At 44.8% G+C, this 14504-nt stretch overlaps 1 protein-coding gene across 5 annotated transcripts in view; it reads left to right on the forward strand.

The window, feature by feature from the left end:
* The first annotated feature begins 1226 nt into the window (after nt 1-1226).
* Nucleotides 1227-14504, forward strand: part of Actr3b (actin related protein 3B) — a 57734-nt gene continuing 44456 nt past the window's right edge. For 3 of the 5 annotated variants that reach the window (XM_069997144.1, XM_069997146.1, XM_069997151.1), the window contains exon 1: nt 1228-1368. In XM_069997144.1, coding sequence (XP_069853245.1) covers nt 1325-1368 — 44 coding nt within the window. In that variant the 5' untranslated portion in view covers nt 1228-1324. Of the gene's footprint in view, nt 1369-14504 lie in introns of all 5 variants that reach the window. The other 2 variants (XM_069997145.1, XM_069997148.1) reach the window with 2 other exon arrangements.

Below are 14504 nucleotides of genomic sequence, written 5' to 3' on the forward strand. Positions count from 1 at the left end.
TACGTATTAAGAAAATGAAAATAGGGCTGGGAAGGTGGCTCAGTGGTAGAGCGCATGCCTTGCATGCCAGAGGCCCTGGGTTCGATTCCTCAGCACCACAGAAGCAAAAAGAAAAAAGCCGGAAGTGGTGCTGTAGCTCAAGTGGTAGGGCGCTAGCCTTGAGCTGAAGAGCTGAGGGACAGCGCCCAGGCCCAGAGTTCAGGCCCCATGACTGGCCCCCCCCCCAAAAAAAAAAAAAAAGAAAATGAAAATAGGGCTAGGTGTGTGGCTCAAGTGCTAGAGTGTCAGCTTAAGAAGCTTGAGGTACTGAGTTCTAAACCTACCACCGCACCCCCCAAAGGAATATTGAATATTGAATATTTTTGTACAGTTATTTAAAGATAACAAAAAATAAGTGACAAAAACTTTAAAAAAGAAAAGACATGGTAATTCCAACAATCTGTAATTTAGCATTTATGATATTTCGACCAGTGTTGAAAAAAAAAAGCTGGGAAAGGTGTTGGTAAAATGCAGAGTAGGTTGGTGCTTCCTATCTGTGCGCCAAATACTCTGTCAGGCACTGATTGATCTAAGGCGGACTTAAGATCCATTCTAGCAGAGTCTGTAGTGTATGACATGGGCTATAAATACACAGATAAATAAGTACCTGAGGTAAAATCGTTGCCCCAAGTGTTAGAAACAAAACCAACAGAATGTTGAGCTATTCTTTTTTTTTTTTTGGTCAGTGTGGGGCTTGAACTCTGGGCCTGGGTGCTGTCCCTGCACTCTTCAGCTCAAGGCTAGCGCTCTACCACTTGAGCCACTTCCCGTTTTCTGAATGGTTTATTGGAGATAAGAGTCTCACGCACTTTCCTGCCCCGGCTGGCTTTGAACCGTGATCCTCAGATCTCAGCCTCCTGAGTATGTTGAGCTATTCTGAAGTGCAGCATGGGGACGTAGTGTGATCTTGGAGGACTTCCCACAGAAGATGACATTTGAGCAGAGACCAAGATGAGAAAGGAACAAGGTCTTGGAAATGGGGTCACATTTACTGTAAGCCATTTAAATAGAAACCCTAATCTTTCCAGGCTCCAGGTTGGATAGGTGCGCTAAGACGCCTCACTGCCAGCACTAAAGATGGCGGACGAAGGGGGGCGGAACAGGGCTTCTTCTGATTGGTTGCTCCTGGAGCGACGTCATGCCTCGGCGGCGGCGCATCCGGGCTCCCGCTGGCGGCGTCGCGGGAGGCTCGCCGGGGAAGCGGCGCGCCGAGCCGGCGTGCGGCTGAGGGGACGGTTGCGGAGCGCCCTCGGCGGCCGGCGGGGCCGAGCGCCGCGTCCCGAGGATGGCGGGCTCCCTGCCTCCCTGCGTGGTGGACTGTGGCACCGGGTAAGAGCCCGTGAGCGCCGGCTCCCCTCGGCCGCGGCCCCGCTCGCGCCCCAGCACCCCGCCGCCCGGAGCTCAGGCCTCCGCACCCCGGAGCGGACCCCCGCCCGCCCGCCCGCCGGCCGCTGTGGTCCACGCCGCGCCCGGGCGGTGTGCGGCCTCGGGGGCCGGGCCGGGTGAGCGCCCGAGCGTGCCCGCTCCCCTCGCCGCCTGGACGCCGCCTCGCCACGGCCTCGGGGCCGCGGGCACCTCACGCGGCTGGGACGGCTCTGCGGACCCGGGTGCCGCCCGGCGCCGGCGGGGCGGCCGGGCCCGCTCCCCTCCGGAGATGCTCACCCCGACCCTTGGGTTCCCCCCCTTCCCTCCTCCCGTGTGAAAGGGCGCGCTCGGGTCAGGGCCCGGCATTCGCACGGACTCCCCTTCCCCTTCCACAAGATGTGTTTTAAGAGACTCCATTTTGGAGAGCAATGCAGTCTAAATTTGGCAGAGCCGCCCTCCCTTGGGTGCGATCGCCTTTTCCTTTTCCCTTTTTGTCTTTCCTGTGCTGCTGCGGCATTCCGAAGCGACTTGAAGGGAAAATGCCCCGAATTGTCAGTGGTCCAAGCTTAGCTGGTTTTAGCCGGGCCATCGCGGAGCTCACCTAAGTGAGAGTTTGGGAATCCAAGCCTGCCTGCATGTGGATGTGGTAGTCAGTAAAATCGCCTCCAAGTGCATGGATCCGCTTAACAGCTGTTTCAAGAAAGGACTTTAATCCTCCGGTGACACAAGGCTTTGTGGCTTTTTTCTTTTTTTACCTTGTGATTCTCTTCTGTAGAAAGATGCAGTTGGTTTGGTTTCCTTGACAACGTTGTGGGGGTGTCTTCTAAATTGCCACCATCCCCGTGTTACTGTTGTGATAGTTCTTTTGTTTTGTTCCTAAGGGACCAGAGGTGGTAGTGAGCTGGAAACAACGGCCTCTTGGTTTGTGCTAGTTTTTCTTTTTGAAATACACATTGCAGGGAAGTTGTGTCATTCTAGAAGTTGCTTTTCAATTGCCATTACAGTCCACCTCCTCCAAGTCTTCTCCGTCTCCTGTTGTCTCACAGTGCACCTCCCTGCTCCCTCAGACCTAGTATGTCAACAATGAAGGCAGCATGAAAACATTTTTCTCATTTCCATAATTGCTTTTGAGACTTGTATTTTTGGGATTGTCCAAAGTATTGAAATACAAAGCATTTCTTGTGGTAGAATAATGCTCTCAGAGTGGTCAGACCTTTAAAATTAGTAAGCTGAGAATCTTACTCATCACTTTTTGCTATAAATATCAAAAATGTACTCAGTTTTGACCTTTTGAGGTAAATGGTGAATGTAATTGCTCTCTGGGAAATTCGCCTTCAGTGCATCATTGTAGCCAAGGCTGAGTTTCCGAGTCACCGGCTTTGGAAACAGCAAAGGAGGGTTTTCTGTGGATACCGTCTGCACTGGAAGCCCCCTCGGGTCTCCTGAACTTCATGGCCAGAAAGGGTAGCCTGGAAGAGTCTGTGCGTACCCAGCTTAGCATATTGGTACTCTTCATATTTCACACAGTTAAATGGCATTTGGATTGTGTTTTACCTAAAAATAGAACCAAAAATGGTAACTCGAAGATAAAAATACCAGAGCTAAGGAAAAGAATGGATTGCCCTAAACTTGAGACCAGTGGTTGGTTGAGCTTGATCCTCACATTTGGTTTTAGTCTGTCTGACAATATTATAAAAGAATCTTTATAAGTCTTGTCATCAGGAAGAAAGGGAAACAATGTTTCTCAGATTTGAAAAAACTATTATTTCCTACTAAATTTTAAAAGAGATTTATATTGAGCAAAGCATAGTGAGACCCTAATGACTTAGTAGACCATATATTTAACAGTTTTTTAAAAATTTTTTTCCTGTGCTGAGGATTGAACCTAGGCTCTCCAGCATGTTAGGCATGTGCACTTCCAACCCTAGTGTTTTTTTTTTTTTTTTTTTTTTTGTTATTGTTGTTTTTGTTTTGTTTTGGTCGGTTGTGGGACTTTAATGCTGGGCCTGGGCGCAGTCCCTCAGCTCTTCAGCTCAAGGCGAGCGCTCCACCACTTGAGCCACAGCACCACTTCTGGTTTTCTGGTGGTTAATTGGAGATCAGAGTCTAGTGGACTTTCCTTCCTCAGGCTGGCTTTGAACTGAGATATTCAGATTTCAGTCTCCTGATTAGCCACTGGCTCCCTAGTGGTTTTTTAATAGCAAATAACATTTTGCCCTGGTAGCCTTGAATCCTCTGATCAACCCTGAGGCCAGGTCTGAGAACACAGTGTGGGGTCAGGACAATAGGGACAAAAGGGTCTGTTGATTCTAAAAATAAAGTCTGAGCTATTTAAAGGGATGACTAGGCTGCATAGCTTTCAGAGCATATTCTGCAAATCTGTCTTCCTTCTTGACTAATCTTATTAAGCCTTCTTAAATTTTGAAATTAATTTCAAATTTACTAAAAGTAACACAAATCCAGTACTGTATATACCCTTTTCCACTTGTCTGTGTTTGTTGTATCGTTTTCTGTGTTTATTATATATGTACTCTTATTATTTTTCTGATATTTGAAGGAAGATTGCACACATCATACTCCTTTATACAGAGATACATCTAATAACAAGAACTTTTATAAGCATAGAGCAGTTATTAAAATCAGAAAATTTTGTTTTTGTTTGTCGGTTGTGGGTCTTGAACTCTGGGCTTAGGCTGTCCTTACCCTTGTCAGCTCAAGGCAAGCGCTCTACCACTTGAGCCACAGAGCCACTTCTGGCTTTTTCTGCTTATGTGGTGCTGAAGAATCTAACCCAGGGCCTCATGCATGCAAAGCAAGCACTCTACCACTGAGCCACCTTCCCAACTTCCCAGGCTGACTTTGAACTGTGATCTTCAGATCTCAGCCTCCTGAGTAGCTAGGATTACAGGTGTGAGCCACTGCTGCCCAGCAGTACTAGGGTTTTAAAGTCAGAGCCTTAAACTTGCTAAATAGGTGCCTTACCACTTGAGCATGTGCACACCCTGAATCCTCCATTGCTGATTTTTTTTTTTTCAGAGCCTGGGTACTGTCCCTTACTTAGTTTTTTCAAGTTGGGCTCTCTACCACTTGAACTACCCCTACACGTTCTGCTTTTTGTTGATTAATTGGAAATAAGAGTCTCACCAGCTTTCCTATTTGGGCTGACTTTGATCTCAGCCTCAGATCTCTGATCCTGGATAGCTAGGATTATAGAGGTGAGCCACCAGTGCCAGCAAAATGGTGATTTAAAAAAACTCCAATGTTTTCTCTACTTATGAACTAGTATTTAATTTTGAGGCTCCCATACATTATATATTATAAGACTCCAGTATGGATTCGTGTTTATTCAAAAAGTTATCTGTTAAGGCCTTCTCATTATTTTCAGTGAGTTATCTGTGTTTGATTCCCCCTTCCCCCCCCCCTTTCCAAGGGCTTGAACTCAGGGCCTGGGCACTGTCCTGGAACCTTTCTATGCTCAAAGCTTGCATTATACTACTTGAGTCATGGTGCCACACTTTGGGCTTTTTCTGAGTAGTTTATTGGAGATAAGAATCTCATGGAGGGGCTGGGAAGGTGGCTCAGTGGTAGAGCGCTTGCCTTGCATGCCAGAGGCCCTGGGTTCGATTCCTCAGCACCACATAAGCAGAAAGAAAAAAGCCGGAAGTGGCGCTGGGGCTCAAGTGGTAGAGGGTTAGCCTTGAGCTGAAGAGCTGAGGGACAGCACCCAGGCCCAGAGTTCAGGTCCCACGACCGGACCCAAAAAAAAAAAAAAATCTCATGGACTCTCCTGCCTGTGCTGGCTTTGAACCAGATTCTCAGATCTCAGCCTCCTGAGTAGCTAGGATTACAGGTGTGAACCACGGGCACCTGGTTGTCAGTGTAATTTTAACTTCTTTTTATGTGGGAAGCGAAGCATCTTCTCATATGGTTAAGAGCCATTTACGCTTTTTTCTGGTCTTCATTTCTGTAACTTAACGTTTCTTGGGTTTTTGGTTTCCTGCTTTATTTTTAGAAGCTTCCCATGTACTCGGATGTGTGTTTGGGGGAATGGGTGTCACATAAACCCAAGTCCAGTGACTTGCTAACAGGATTTAGGAATAGTTACAAAGGAAAAAAAAAGCCTTGGGAGGGATTGCGTGTGCGTGCGCGTGTGCGCGCGCGCGTGTGTGTGTGTGTGTCTGTGTGTGTGTGTGTCTGTGTAGAGTGGAAGAAATCCCTGGTGCAGCATACTATGTGTATAGGTCAGTTTACAGGGGAAGAAACCACACTGCTCTACCCATTCTTTCTTAAAAAACTTATTGGGGGGCTGGGAAGATGGCTCAGTGGTAGAGCGCTTGCCTTGCATGCATGAGGCCCTGGGTTCAATTCCTTAGCACCACATAAGCAGAAAAAAAAGCCAGAAGTGGCACTGTGGCTCAAGTGGTAGAGAGCTAGTCTTGAGCTGAAGAGCTGAGGGATAGCGCCCAGGCCCAGAGTTCAGGCCCACGACCGGATCCCCCCCCAAAAAAAAACAAAAACAAAAACTTATTTATTGGATCATGGGGCTTGAACTCTGGGCCTGGGCGCTGTCCCTCAGCATTTCAGCTCAAGGCTAGCACTCTACTCCTCGAGCCACAGCACCACTTCAGGTTTTCTGGTGGTTAATTGGAGATAGGAGTCTGGAGGACTTTCCTGCCCAGGCTGGCTTTGAACTGCTATCCTCAGATCTCATCCTCCTGAGTAGCTAGGATGACATTGTGACCCACTGATGCTGGGCTCCTGCATCTGATTTTTTTTTTTGGTCAGTCATGGGCTTGAATTCTGGGCCCGAGTGCTATTTCTCAGCTCTTCAGCTCAAGGCTAGCACTCTTATCAGTTGAGCGACAGCACCACTTCTGGCTTTTTCTGCTAATGTGGTGCTGAGGAATTGAACACAGGGCCTCATGGATGCAAGGCAAGTGCTCTACCACTGAGCCACCTTCCCAGCCCCTGCATCTGAATTTTTTTTTTGGGTCCGGGCGTGGGGCCTGAACTTGGCCTGGGCTCTGTCCCTCAGCTCTTCAGCTCAAGGCTAGCGCTCTACCACTTGAGCCACAGTGCCACTTCCGGCTTTTTTTCTTTTTGCTTATGTGGTGCTGAGGAATCAAACCCAGGGCCTCAGGCATGCAAGGCAAGCGCTCTACCACTGAGCAACCTTCCCAGCCCTGCATCTGAATTTTTAAAACATTATTTTTCCATCTCTTTCTTATTTCTTGACTTTGTGTCATACTCAGGAAAAGCTTTTTCCTTTCATTCTTGGGTTATATTTTTTAAGTGCAGGAAAAGCTTTTTCCTTTCATTCTTGGGTTATATTTTTTAAGTAAGTTATTTCCTTCCTTCCTTCCTTCCTTCCTTCCTTCCTTCCTTCCTTCCTTCCTTCCTTTTCTCCCTCCCTCGCTCCTTTTTGTTGTTGTTGGTTGTGGGTCTTGAACTCAGGGCCTGGGTGCTATCCCTGAGCTCTTCAGCTCAAGGCTAGCACTCTACCACTTTGAGCCATAGCACCACTTCTAGTTTTCTGGTGGTTAATTGGCGATAACTCTCAAAGACTTTCCTGCCCAGGCTGGCTTTGAACCATGATCTTCACATCTCAGCCTTCTGAGTAGCTAGGATTACAGATGAGAGCCACCTGTGCCTGGCTTGTAATTTTTTTTTTTCTCATATGAATCGTGACTCTCTTCTCCTATATGCAGAATGGGTCCGTTTAGATCAGCTCTTTTTCCTTTTGGCTGTCCTGTTTATCTCCATTTCATTTATGGAGAAATCTTGCTGACAGATGTGACTGAAGATGCCGCCTTTGCTCTGTGTGTGTGCAGTTGTGTTTATTTCTGGATTTTGTCTTGTGTTGCCTCTGCCTCTTGGTCTATTTACAGTAACATTAATTACTGATGCAATGCAGAAAGATTTAAGGTCTAGTTGTGCAGCCTTCCTGCCCCTCCTATTTTTTTCTGGGGCTTTCCCATCTATTTGTGCGTATTCTTTCCAGCTCCAAGAGAAAACTACCTGATGGCATTTTTGTTGAGTAAATTTTAAGTTAATTTATTGAGGAACATCTTGATGATGTTAACTCTTCCTGCTGAATTAATGATGTTTGTTTCTATTAGTTTAAGTCTGTGTTCAATATCTCACCTAAAAGCTTCATTTATGAAAAGTTCTTAAAATCCTTAGTAGCATTGGTTTTTGTTGTTGCTAGTCCTGGGGTGTGAACTCGGCCTGGGTCCTGTATCTGAGCTTTTTCTGCTTAAGCGCTCTACTGCTTGAGCTCAGTTCCATTTTTGGTGCTTAATTGGAGATAAGAGTCTCATGGACTTTTCTGGCTTTGAACTGTCATTCTGAGCAACTAGGATTGCAGGCATGAGCCATGAGAGCCCAGAAGCACTGACTTTTTAAACCATATATCATATATTCTCATACTAAAATGTTTTGAAGTACTTTATTGGACATATGGTGATATAAATGCACATTCTCATCACACCTTCTCCTGGAATGTCCCAAAATGAACAAACCTAATCAAAAATAGAGAAGAAAACAGCTGAAATTCATTTTTTTAAATGAAGTTTACAGTAAAATGTGAACCCGCTTGTGGGGAGGATACTGGAATGTGATATTTCTGTCCATCTCTGGCTGGCTACAGGTGTTTTACTGTAACTGACAAGTCTCTGAAGCCACGACTCACAGAACTTGCTGGAGATCTGGGAAATGCCATAAGGCATAACATGGCCACAATTCATTTCCATGCTACGAAGTAGCCGAGCATGCTGCTCAAAAGAGGAGTGATGTCCTAATACTGCCTTTGCCTTTGACCTGGGGACATGGGAGGATTACCAGCTTTTATCTGAGTGCACATAATATGTGATAATATGTGAGAGGAGCCATTTCCACTGTGAACTTTGGTATTGGATGTGGCTTCAGAGCAAAGGATTTTATAGGACTTCTGGAAAGGAATCCTATATAATATACCATATATAATCCTATGTAATATACCCAAATTTTGGCACTGCTAGTGAATTCTTTCATCCTCTGAACACCCAAAGGAGACTCATAGATGCATAGTCTCTCAACGTGGGGAAGGGAGTTTTTTTGTTTTTTGTTTTGTGCTGGTCCTGGGGCTTGACCTGGGGACCTGGGCACTGTCTCTGAGCTTCTTTGGCCCAAGGCTACCACTCTACTACTTGAGCTCCAGTTCCATTTCCAGCTTTTTTTGGTGTTTAATTGGAGAAAAGAGTCTCACGGATTTTTCTGTGTGGGCTGGCTTCGAACTGCAATCCTCAGCTCTCAGACTCTTGAGTAGCTAGGGCACCTATCAAGAGAGTAGTTTTGATAATAAGCTAGTAGGAGGACCAGGGAGAGCTATGTCCCAACAAAGTTGAGAATTAAGCAGAAAGGATCCAATATGAGTCATATTCGTAGACAATAAGGGACATGACAAACAAATACAGATAAAATACACTTTGGCAAAAGGAGTACTTCATGATTTGGGACTACAGTTTTAGAAAAAAAGCATCTTGGCTTTTAAAAAATGCTGACAGTATGGGCTCAGTAAGATGAAAGAGCGAAGTAAACTGATGAAAATAAGACGAAAGCAAGTTTGAAAGTGAGTGGATGTCCATAAGGAAGTAGATAGACTAATTCCAGAATGGAAACTGTTGGAAGCTGGAACAGTAGTGCCAGTGTTCCTAGACTCGCAATTACACAAGGACAGGCTTGGTAAATTACATATGCTACAGCCGGAAAGGCCAGAGAGAGAATATTGATTAGAGAGAAGATAGAAGCCATGAGAGCCACAGAGATAAAATGTAGTCTGAGGGGCTGGGAAGGTGGCTCAGTGGTAGAGCGCTTGCCTTGCAAGCCTGAGGCCCTGGGTTCGATTCCTCAGCACCATATAAGCAAAAAGAAAAAAGCCGGAAGTGGTGCTGTGGCTCAGGTGGTAGAGCGCTAGCCTTGAGCTGAAGAGCTGAGGGACAGCGCCCAGGCTCAGAGTTCAGGCCCCACAACCGGACCCAAAAAAAAAAAAAAAAAAAAAAAATGTAGTCTGAGCTGGTGTTTTGAAGAGAAAAGAATAAGAAAGGTAAGACATTGATAAAAAGTTTCACAGGTGGGCTGGGAAGGTGGCTCAGTGGTAGAACGCTTGCCTTGCATGCCTGAGGCCCTGGGTTTGATTCCCCAGCACCACATAATAAGCAAAAAGAAAAAAAAAGCTGGAAGTGGCGCTGTGGCTCAAGTGGAAGAGCGCTAGCCTTGAGCTGAAGAGCTGAGGGACAGCGCCCAGGCCCAGAGTTCAGGCCCCACGACCGGACCAAAAAAAAAAAAAGTTTCACAGGTTAGCCAGGCAGTACAGCCTGGGATTACATTAATCCCAGCACTCGGAGGCTGAGGCTAGAGGATTCAGTTCAAGGCTGGACTGATCTACATAGTGACTTCAACCTAGCTTAAGCTGTGAATTGATCTGCTTCAAAAGTTCTTTTTAAAAACTCCTGGAATAAAGTGTCATATGATTATATAGATATAAAGGCTCATTGTGAACTGTATCAATATAGTAAGTTCATTAAACAGTCTATTAAAGTGGAAACATCTGGTGAATTTACTAAACTGGAAAGATAAGGAATCCTAGACACATTTTCCTTCCTTCCTTCCTTCCTTCCTTCCTTCCTCCCTCCCTCCCTCCCTCCCTCCCTCCCTCCCTCCCTCCCTCCCTCCCTCCCTCCTTCTCTCTCTCTCTTTCTCTTTCTTTCTTTCTTTCTTTCTTTCTTTCTTTCTTTCTTTCTTTCTTTCTTTCTTTCTTTCTTTCTTTCTTTCTTTCTTTCTTTCTTTCTTTCTTTCTTTCTTTCTTTCTTTTCGTCGTAGGGCTTGAACTCTGGGCCTGGGTGCTGTCCCTCAGCTCTTCAGTTCAAGGTGAGTGCTCTACCACTTGAGCCACAGTGCCACATCTGGTTTTCTGGTGGTTTATTGGAGATAAGAGTCTCACAGACTTTTCTGCCCTGGGTGGCTTTGTACCTTAAATCTCAGCCTCCCGAGTAGCTAGAATTACTGGCGAGAGCCACTGGGACCTGCTTACCTATCTACATTTAAGCAGAAGGAAATCTCACTTGTGAAGGAAAGAATAAACTAGTTCAGTTTTTGACTTTTTTCAGTATAATTTGCCTGAGGACAGTAGAGTAATGTTACACATACTGAGAGGTTTGTGTGTACGTGTGTGTGTGCAGACAATGTGATTATATTGAAATGTCAGTAGAGTATAACATAAGACCTCAACCAATAGCTGGGTGTAGTACTGGATATCTGTCATCTCATCTTTGGTGGGAATTCTAGAGTAAGGATTGAGGTACCAGCCCAGGCAAAATGAGAGACCGTATCTCAAAATAAGCAGAACAAAAAAAAAAGCCTGGATGTGTGGTTTAGTGGTGGAATGCCTGTTTAGCAAGATTGAGGCCTTGAGTTCAAACCCTGTTACCACCAAAAATAATGAAGACAAAACACATTGATATTTTCAAATATGCAGTTGCTCAAGATTTCTCACTTCATAAACTCCACTAAAAACTTACTTGCATATATAACCCAGCCAACTGAAAGATGGATCATCTGGGCACCAGTGGCTCATGCCTGTAATCCTAGCTACTCAGGAGGATTGCAATTCAGAGCCATCTTGGGCAGGAAAGTCTGTGAGAGACTCTGATCTCCAGTTAATCACAGAAAAAGCCATAAGTGGCATTTTGGCTCATGTGGTAGAGCACTATCTTTGAGCAAAAAGGAGCTCAGAGACAGTGTGCAGGCCCAGCGTTCAGTACCAGGACTGGCAAAAAAAAAAAGAATCTGAGGATTTCATATATATGAAATATAACCTATAAAAGTGGAATAAATACTAACATAGCCTTGAAAATAGAAAGATAGTCATGCATACACAGCAAAAAAACTGCTGAAAATGTCAACATAATGAATTAGGCTGACAAGTAGGGGAGGGAGATAGTTTATCTTTCATCATATGTAGTCAAGGAATACCTTTCACTCTGGAAATCGATGGATTGAAGCTTTCATTATAGTTAAGACTGACTGCAACCTTCAAAACTTACCAGCTGGAAGGAAGAAAAACAATAGAGTAAGAATAGATCATTTCAGGCTGGGTACTGGTGGCTCATATCTATATTTCTAGCTACTTAGGAGGCTGAGATCTGAGGATTGAAGCCAGTCCCATCAGGAAAGTCTGTGAGACTCTTTATTTCCAATTGACCACCAAAAAGTCTGAAGTAAAGATGTGGCTCAAGTGGTAGAGCACTAGCTTTGAGCAAAAAAGCTCAAGTGTCAGGACCAACATACGCACAACATATACACAGAATTGATTAGTTCAGATGCTGGGCCTGTACCTCAGTGGCAGAACACTTGCTTATTCACACATATGAGGCTCTAGTTGTTGTCAGCACCATAGACAACAAACAAAAATAATCAACTAAAATAGAAAACAGAGAATGGAATTGTATGCAAGTTGAAACAAGAGTGAGAGTCTGAGCCGGGCGCTCATGCCTGTAATCCTAGCTACTCAGGAGGCTGAGATCTGAGGATCACAGTTCAAAGCCAGCCCAGGCTAGAAAGTCTGTGAGACGCTTATGTCCAGTAAAACACTAGAAAACTGGAAATATGCTGTGACTCAAGCAGTAGAGTGCTAGCCTTGAGCTGAAGAATGCAGGGACAGCACCCAAGCCCAGAGTTCATGACCGACCAAAAAAAAAAAAAAAAGAGTGAGAGTCTGTTGAACATAATATGAATTTAAGAAAATGGTCATAAATACATCTAACAAATGCAGATTAGCAGGCTGAGAATGTAGCCTAGTGGCAGCATTCTTGCCTTGCATACATGAAGCCCTGGATTCTATTCCTCCACATACACAGAAAAAGCCAGAAGTGCCACTGTGGCTCAAGTGGTAGAGTGCTAGCCTTGAGCGAAAGAAGCTCAGGGACAGCGCCCAGGCCCTGAGGTCAAGCCTTAGGACTGGCACAAAAAACAAAAACAAAACAACAACAAATGCAGATTAAGGTTGGCAACACACAAAGCTCCTGTGCCAGAAAATGAATAGATACACAGGGATAAAGGAGATTATACCCAGGCAGTTTCTGTGCAGAAGGGTGTGTAGCCATTCTTTCCAGGCAGACACACTGGTGGGGCAGCCTGCTGGGTTTTTAATTCCATCCCAAGTCTGTCCCTCTTCAAGGAGTCAGGCTCACATCCTGTTCACAGTTGGTTACCAAGGTGATAGGGTAATACAAGCAAGGTTGAAAGCACCCCAGCCATAGGTTACTATTGTCTCTTTTCTCCCTATCTATGGCTTAGTACAGCTTTTGAAAAGCTCCTTTTACTTTGGTTCTAATGGAACTTTAGGAAAGAATGATGTTAGATCATATTTACTCCGCCATTTAAACAGTTAAAATGCCATATGAAATAACATTTTAATATGGAAGTTACAGTTCATTTCATAATATTCAGAGTCCACAAAGGAGAAATGCCAGTTCCAACCAGCAGATTCAGGGGTGACAAATATGCCCATGAAGAGTTATGATATCTTTAGTAACATTGTGGGGGCAAGGAATGAGTTAACTTTCAGACTTGGTTAAACCCACATGTCCTCCCCAGCCTCTTGTAAAAACAGTTCAGATTGGTCCAGGGCTATTATAAGGGTAGCTAACAAGAAATCAGGAAGTAAGGGTAGCAGTTTTGGAAACAGACCCAGGATACCAGGAATCACTAAGATAGGTACATACAGGGACTCCTGTCTTTTGACTGGTTTACTACAGATCAGACACTTCTAATTCTGTGTAAACAATCACAACCAGGGTTTTCCACCAAAGTCATCAATACTTCCAAGCACACCAGTTGAATCTGCAGCCAGTCATGGTCCCCACAGGGCTCTAGGGTTCCCACTGGGCAGCCCTTTACAACTCTTACATTTACCAAATAACAAAAAACAAAAACAAGGAACAAAACAACAACAAAAACCCAACTTAGGGGCAGATCACATAGGTAAAAAAGACTAAATTGAGATAAGTGCATTTGGAAATCCTGAATCCTATAAAAAGAGACTGTAGTTTATACAACCCAGGGTGAATATTTGAAAAACTGATTGCAGTTATACAGTGCATAGTGTGAGGATTATATATTATTTAAAAACTGTTATTAAGATCTAAGCTCAGTTTTGTGTGACAGTCTTAGGAGGGAGTAGTGCTATTCTAGTTGAAATTGAGTTTGAGACAGGATCTCACACAGGCCTCAGATGAACTTCCCTGTAGATAGAGGAGTAAGTACCCTGTATAAAGATGTAAGAAAAGCACTTCTGTTGTTTTTGTTTCTGTTTCTCTGTATGTGTGTGCGCAAATGCATGTATGTGTGCAAATTCATGCATGCATGCCTGTACCGGTTCTGGGGCTTGAACTCTGTTCCCTGAACTTTCTTCAAGGCTAGTGCTCTACCACTTGGGCCATACTTCCACTTCCAGCTTTTTGGTGGTTAATTGCTATTTAATTGGAAGAAAATCTCATGGGCTGCCTGAGCTGGCTTTGAACCGCAGTGCTTTTGAGCTGTCTCCTCAGTAGTTCAGGATTAGAGGTATGACCCATTGGCACCCGTCCTTTTTGTTGTTGTTGTTTTTTTTTGAGACAGGATTTTTCTGTTTAGCCCTAACTAGCCTTGAACTTGCCATCCTTCTGCTTCAACTTTTCAAGTACTGGATTGTAGGCGTGTGCCACCTCATTCTTCAGTGGTTCAGTCCATGTTGTGTCCGCTCTGGAAAACCTCTGGAATCCAAGTTGACCTGGAAACTTTCCCTTTGTGGCTGTGAATCTTGGAGTAGTAGACTTGCAGGCTCTCTTCCCAGCTCTGCAGTCTGCAGACTTGAGAGGGCTTCATTCAGGTGGCTCTCAGTTCCTAGGGCTGAGGTCTCACTTTCCCCTGGCTCATGAACTCAGGTGCTGTGGAGGCCGAGCCGTGTGGTATGGTAGAAGGCAGACAACTGGCTTGTTTTGTCTTCCCTAAGTCTAGCATGTGGTAAAATACATTTAAAAATCATAAAAATCAATTTGTTATAATTAGAAATGTCACTCCAA

The sequence above is a fragment of the Dipodomys merriami genome, unplaced genomic scaffold (genome assembly GCF_024711535.1).
Source record: "Dipodomys merriami isolate MVZ:Mamm:240054 unplaced genomic scaffold, mDipMer1.0.p SCAF_5, whole genome shotgun sequence".
Taxonomy (NCBI): domain Eukaryota; kingdom Metazoa; phylum Chordata; class Mammalia; order Rodentia; family Heteromyidae; genus Dipodomys; species Dipodomys merriami.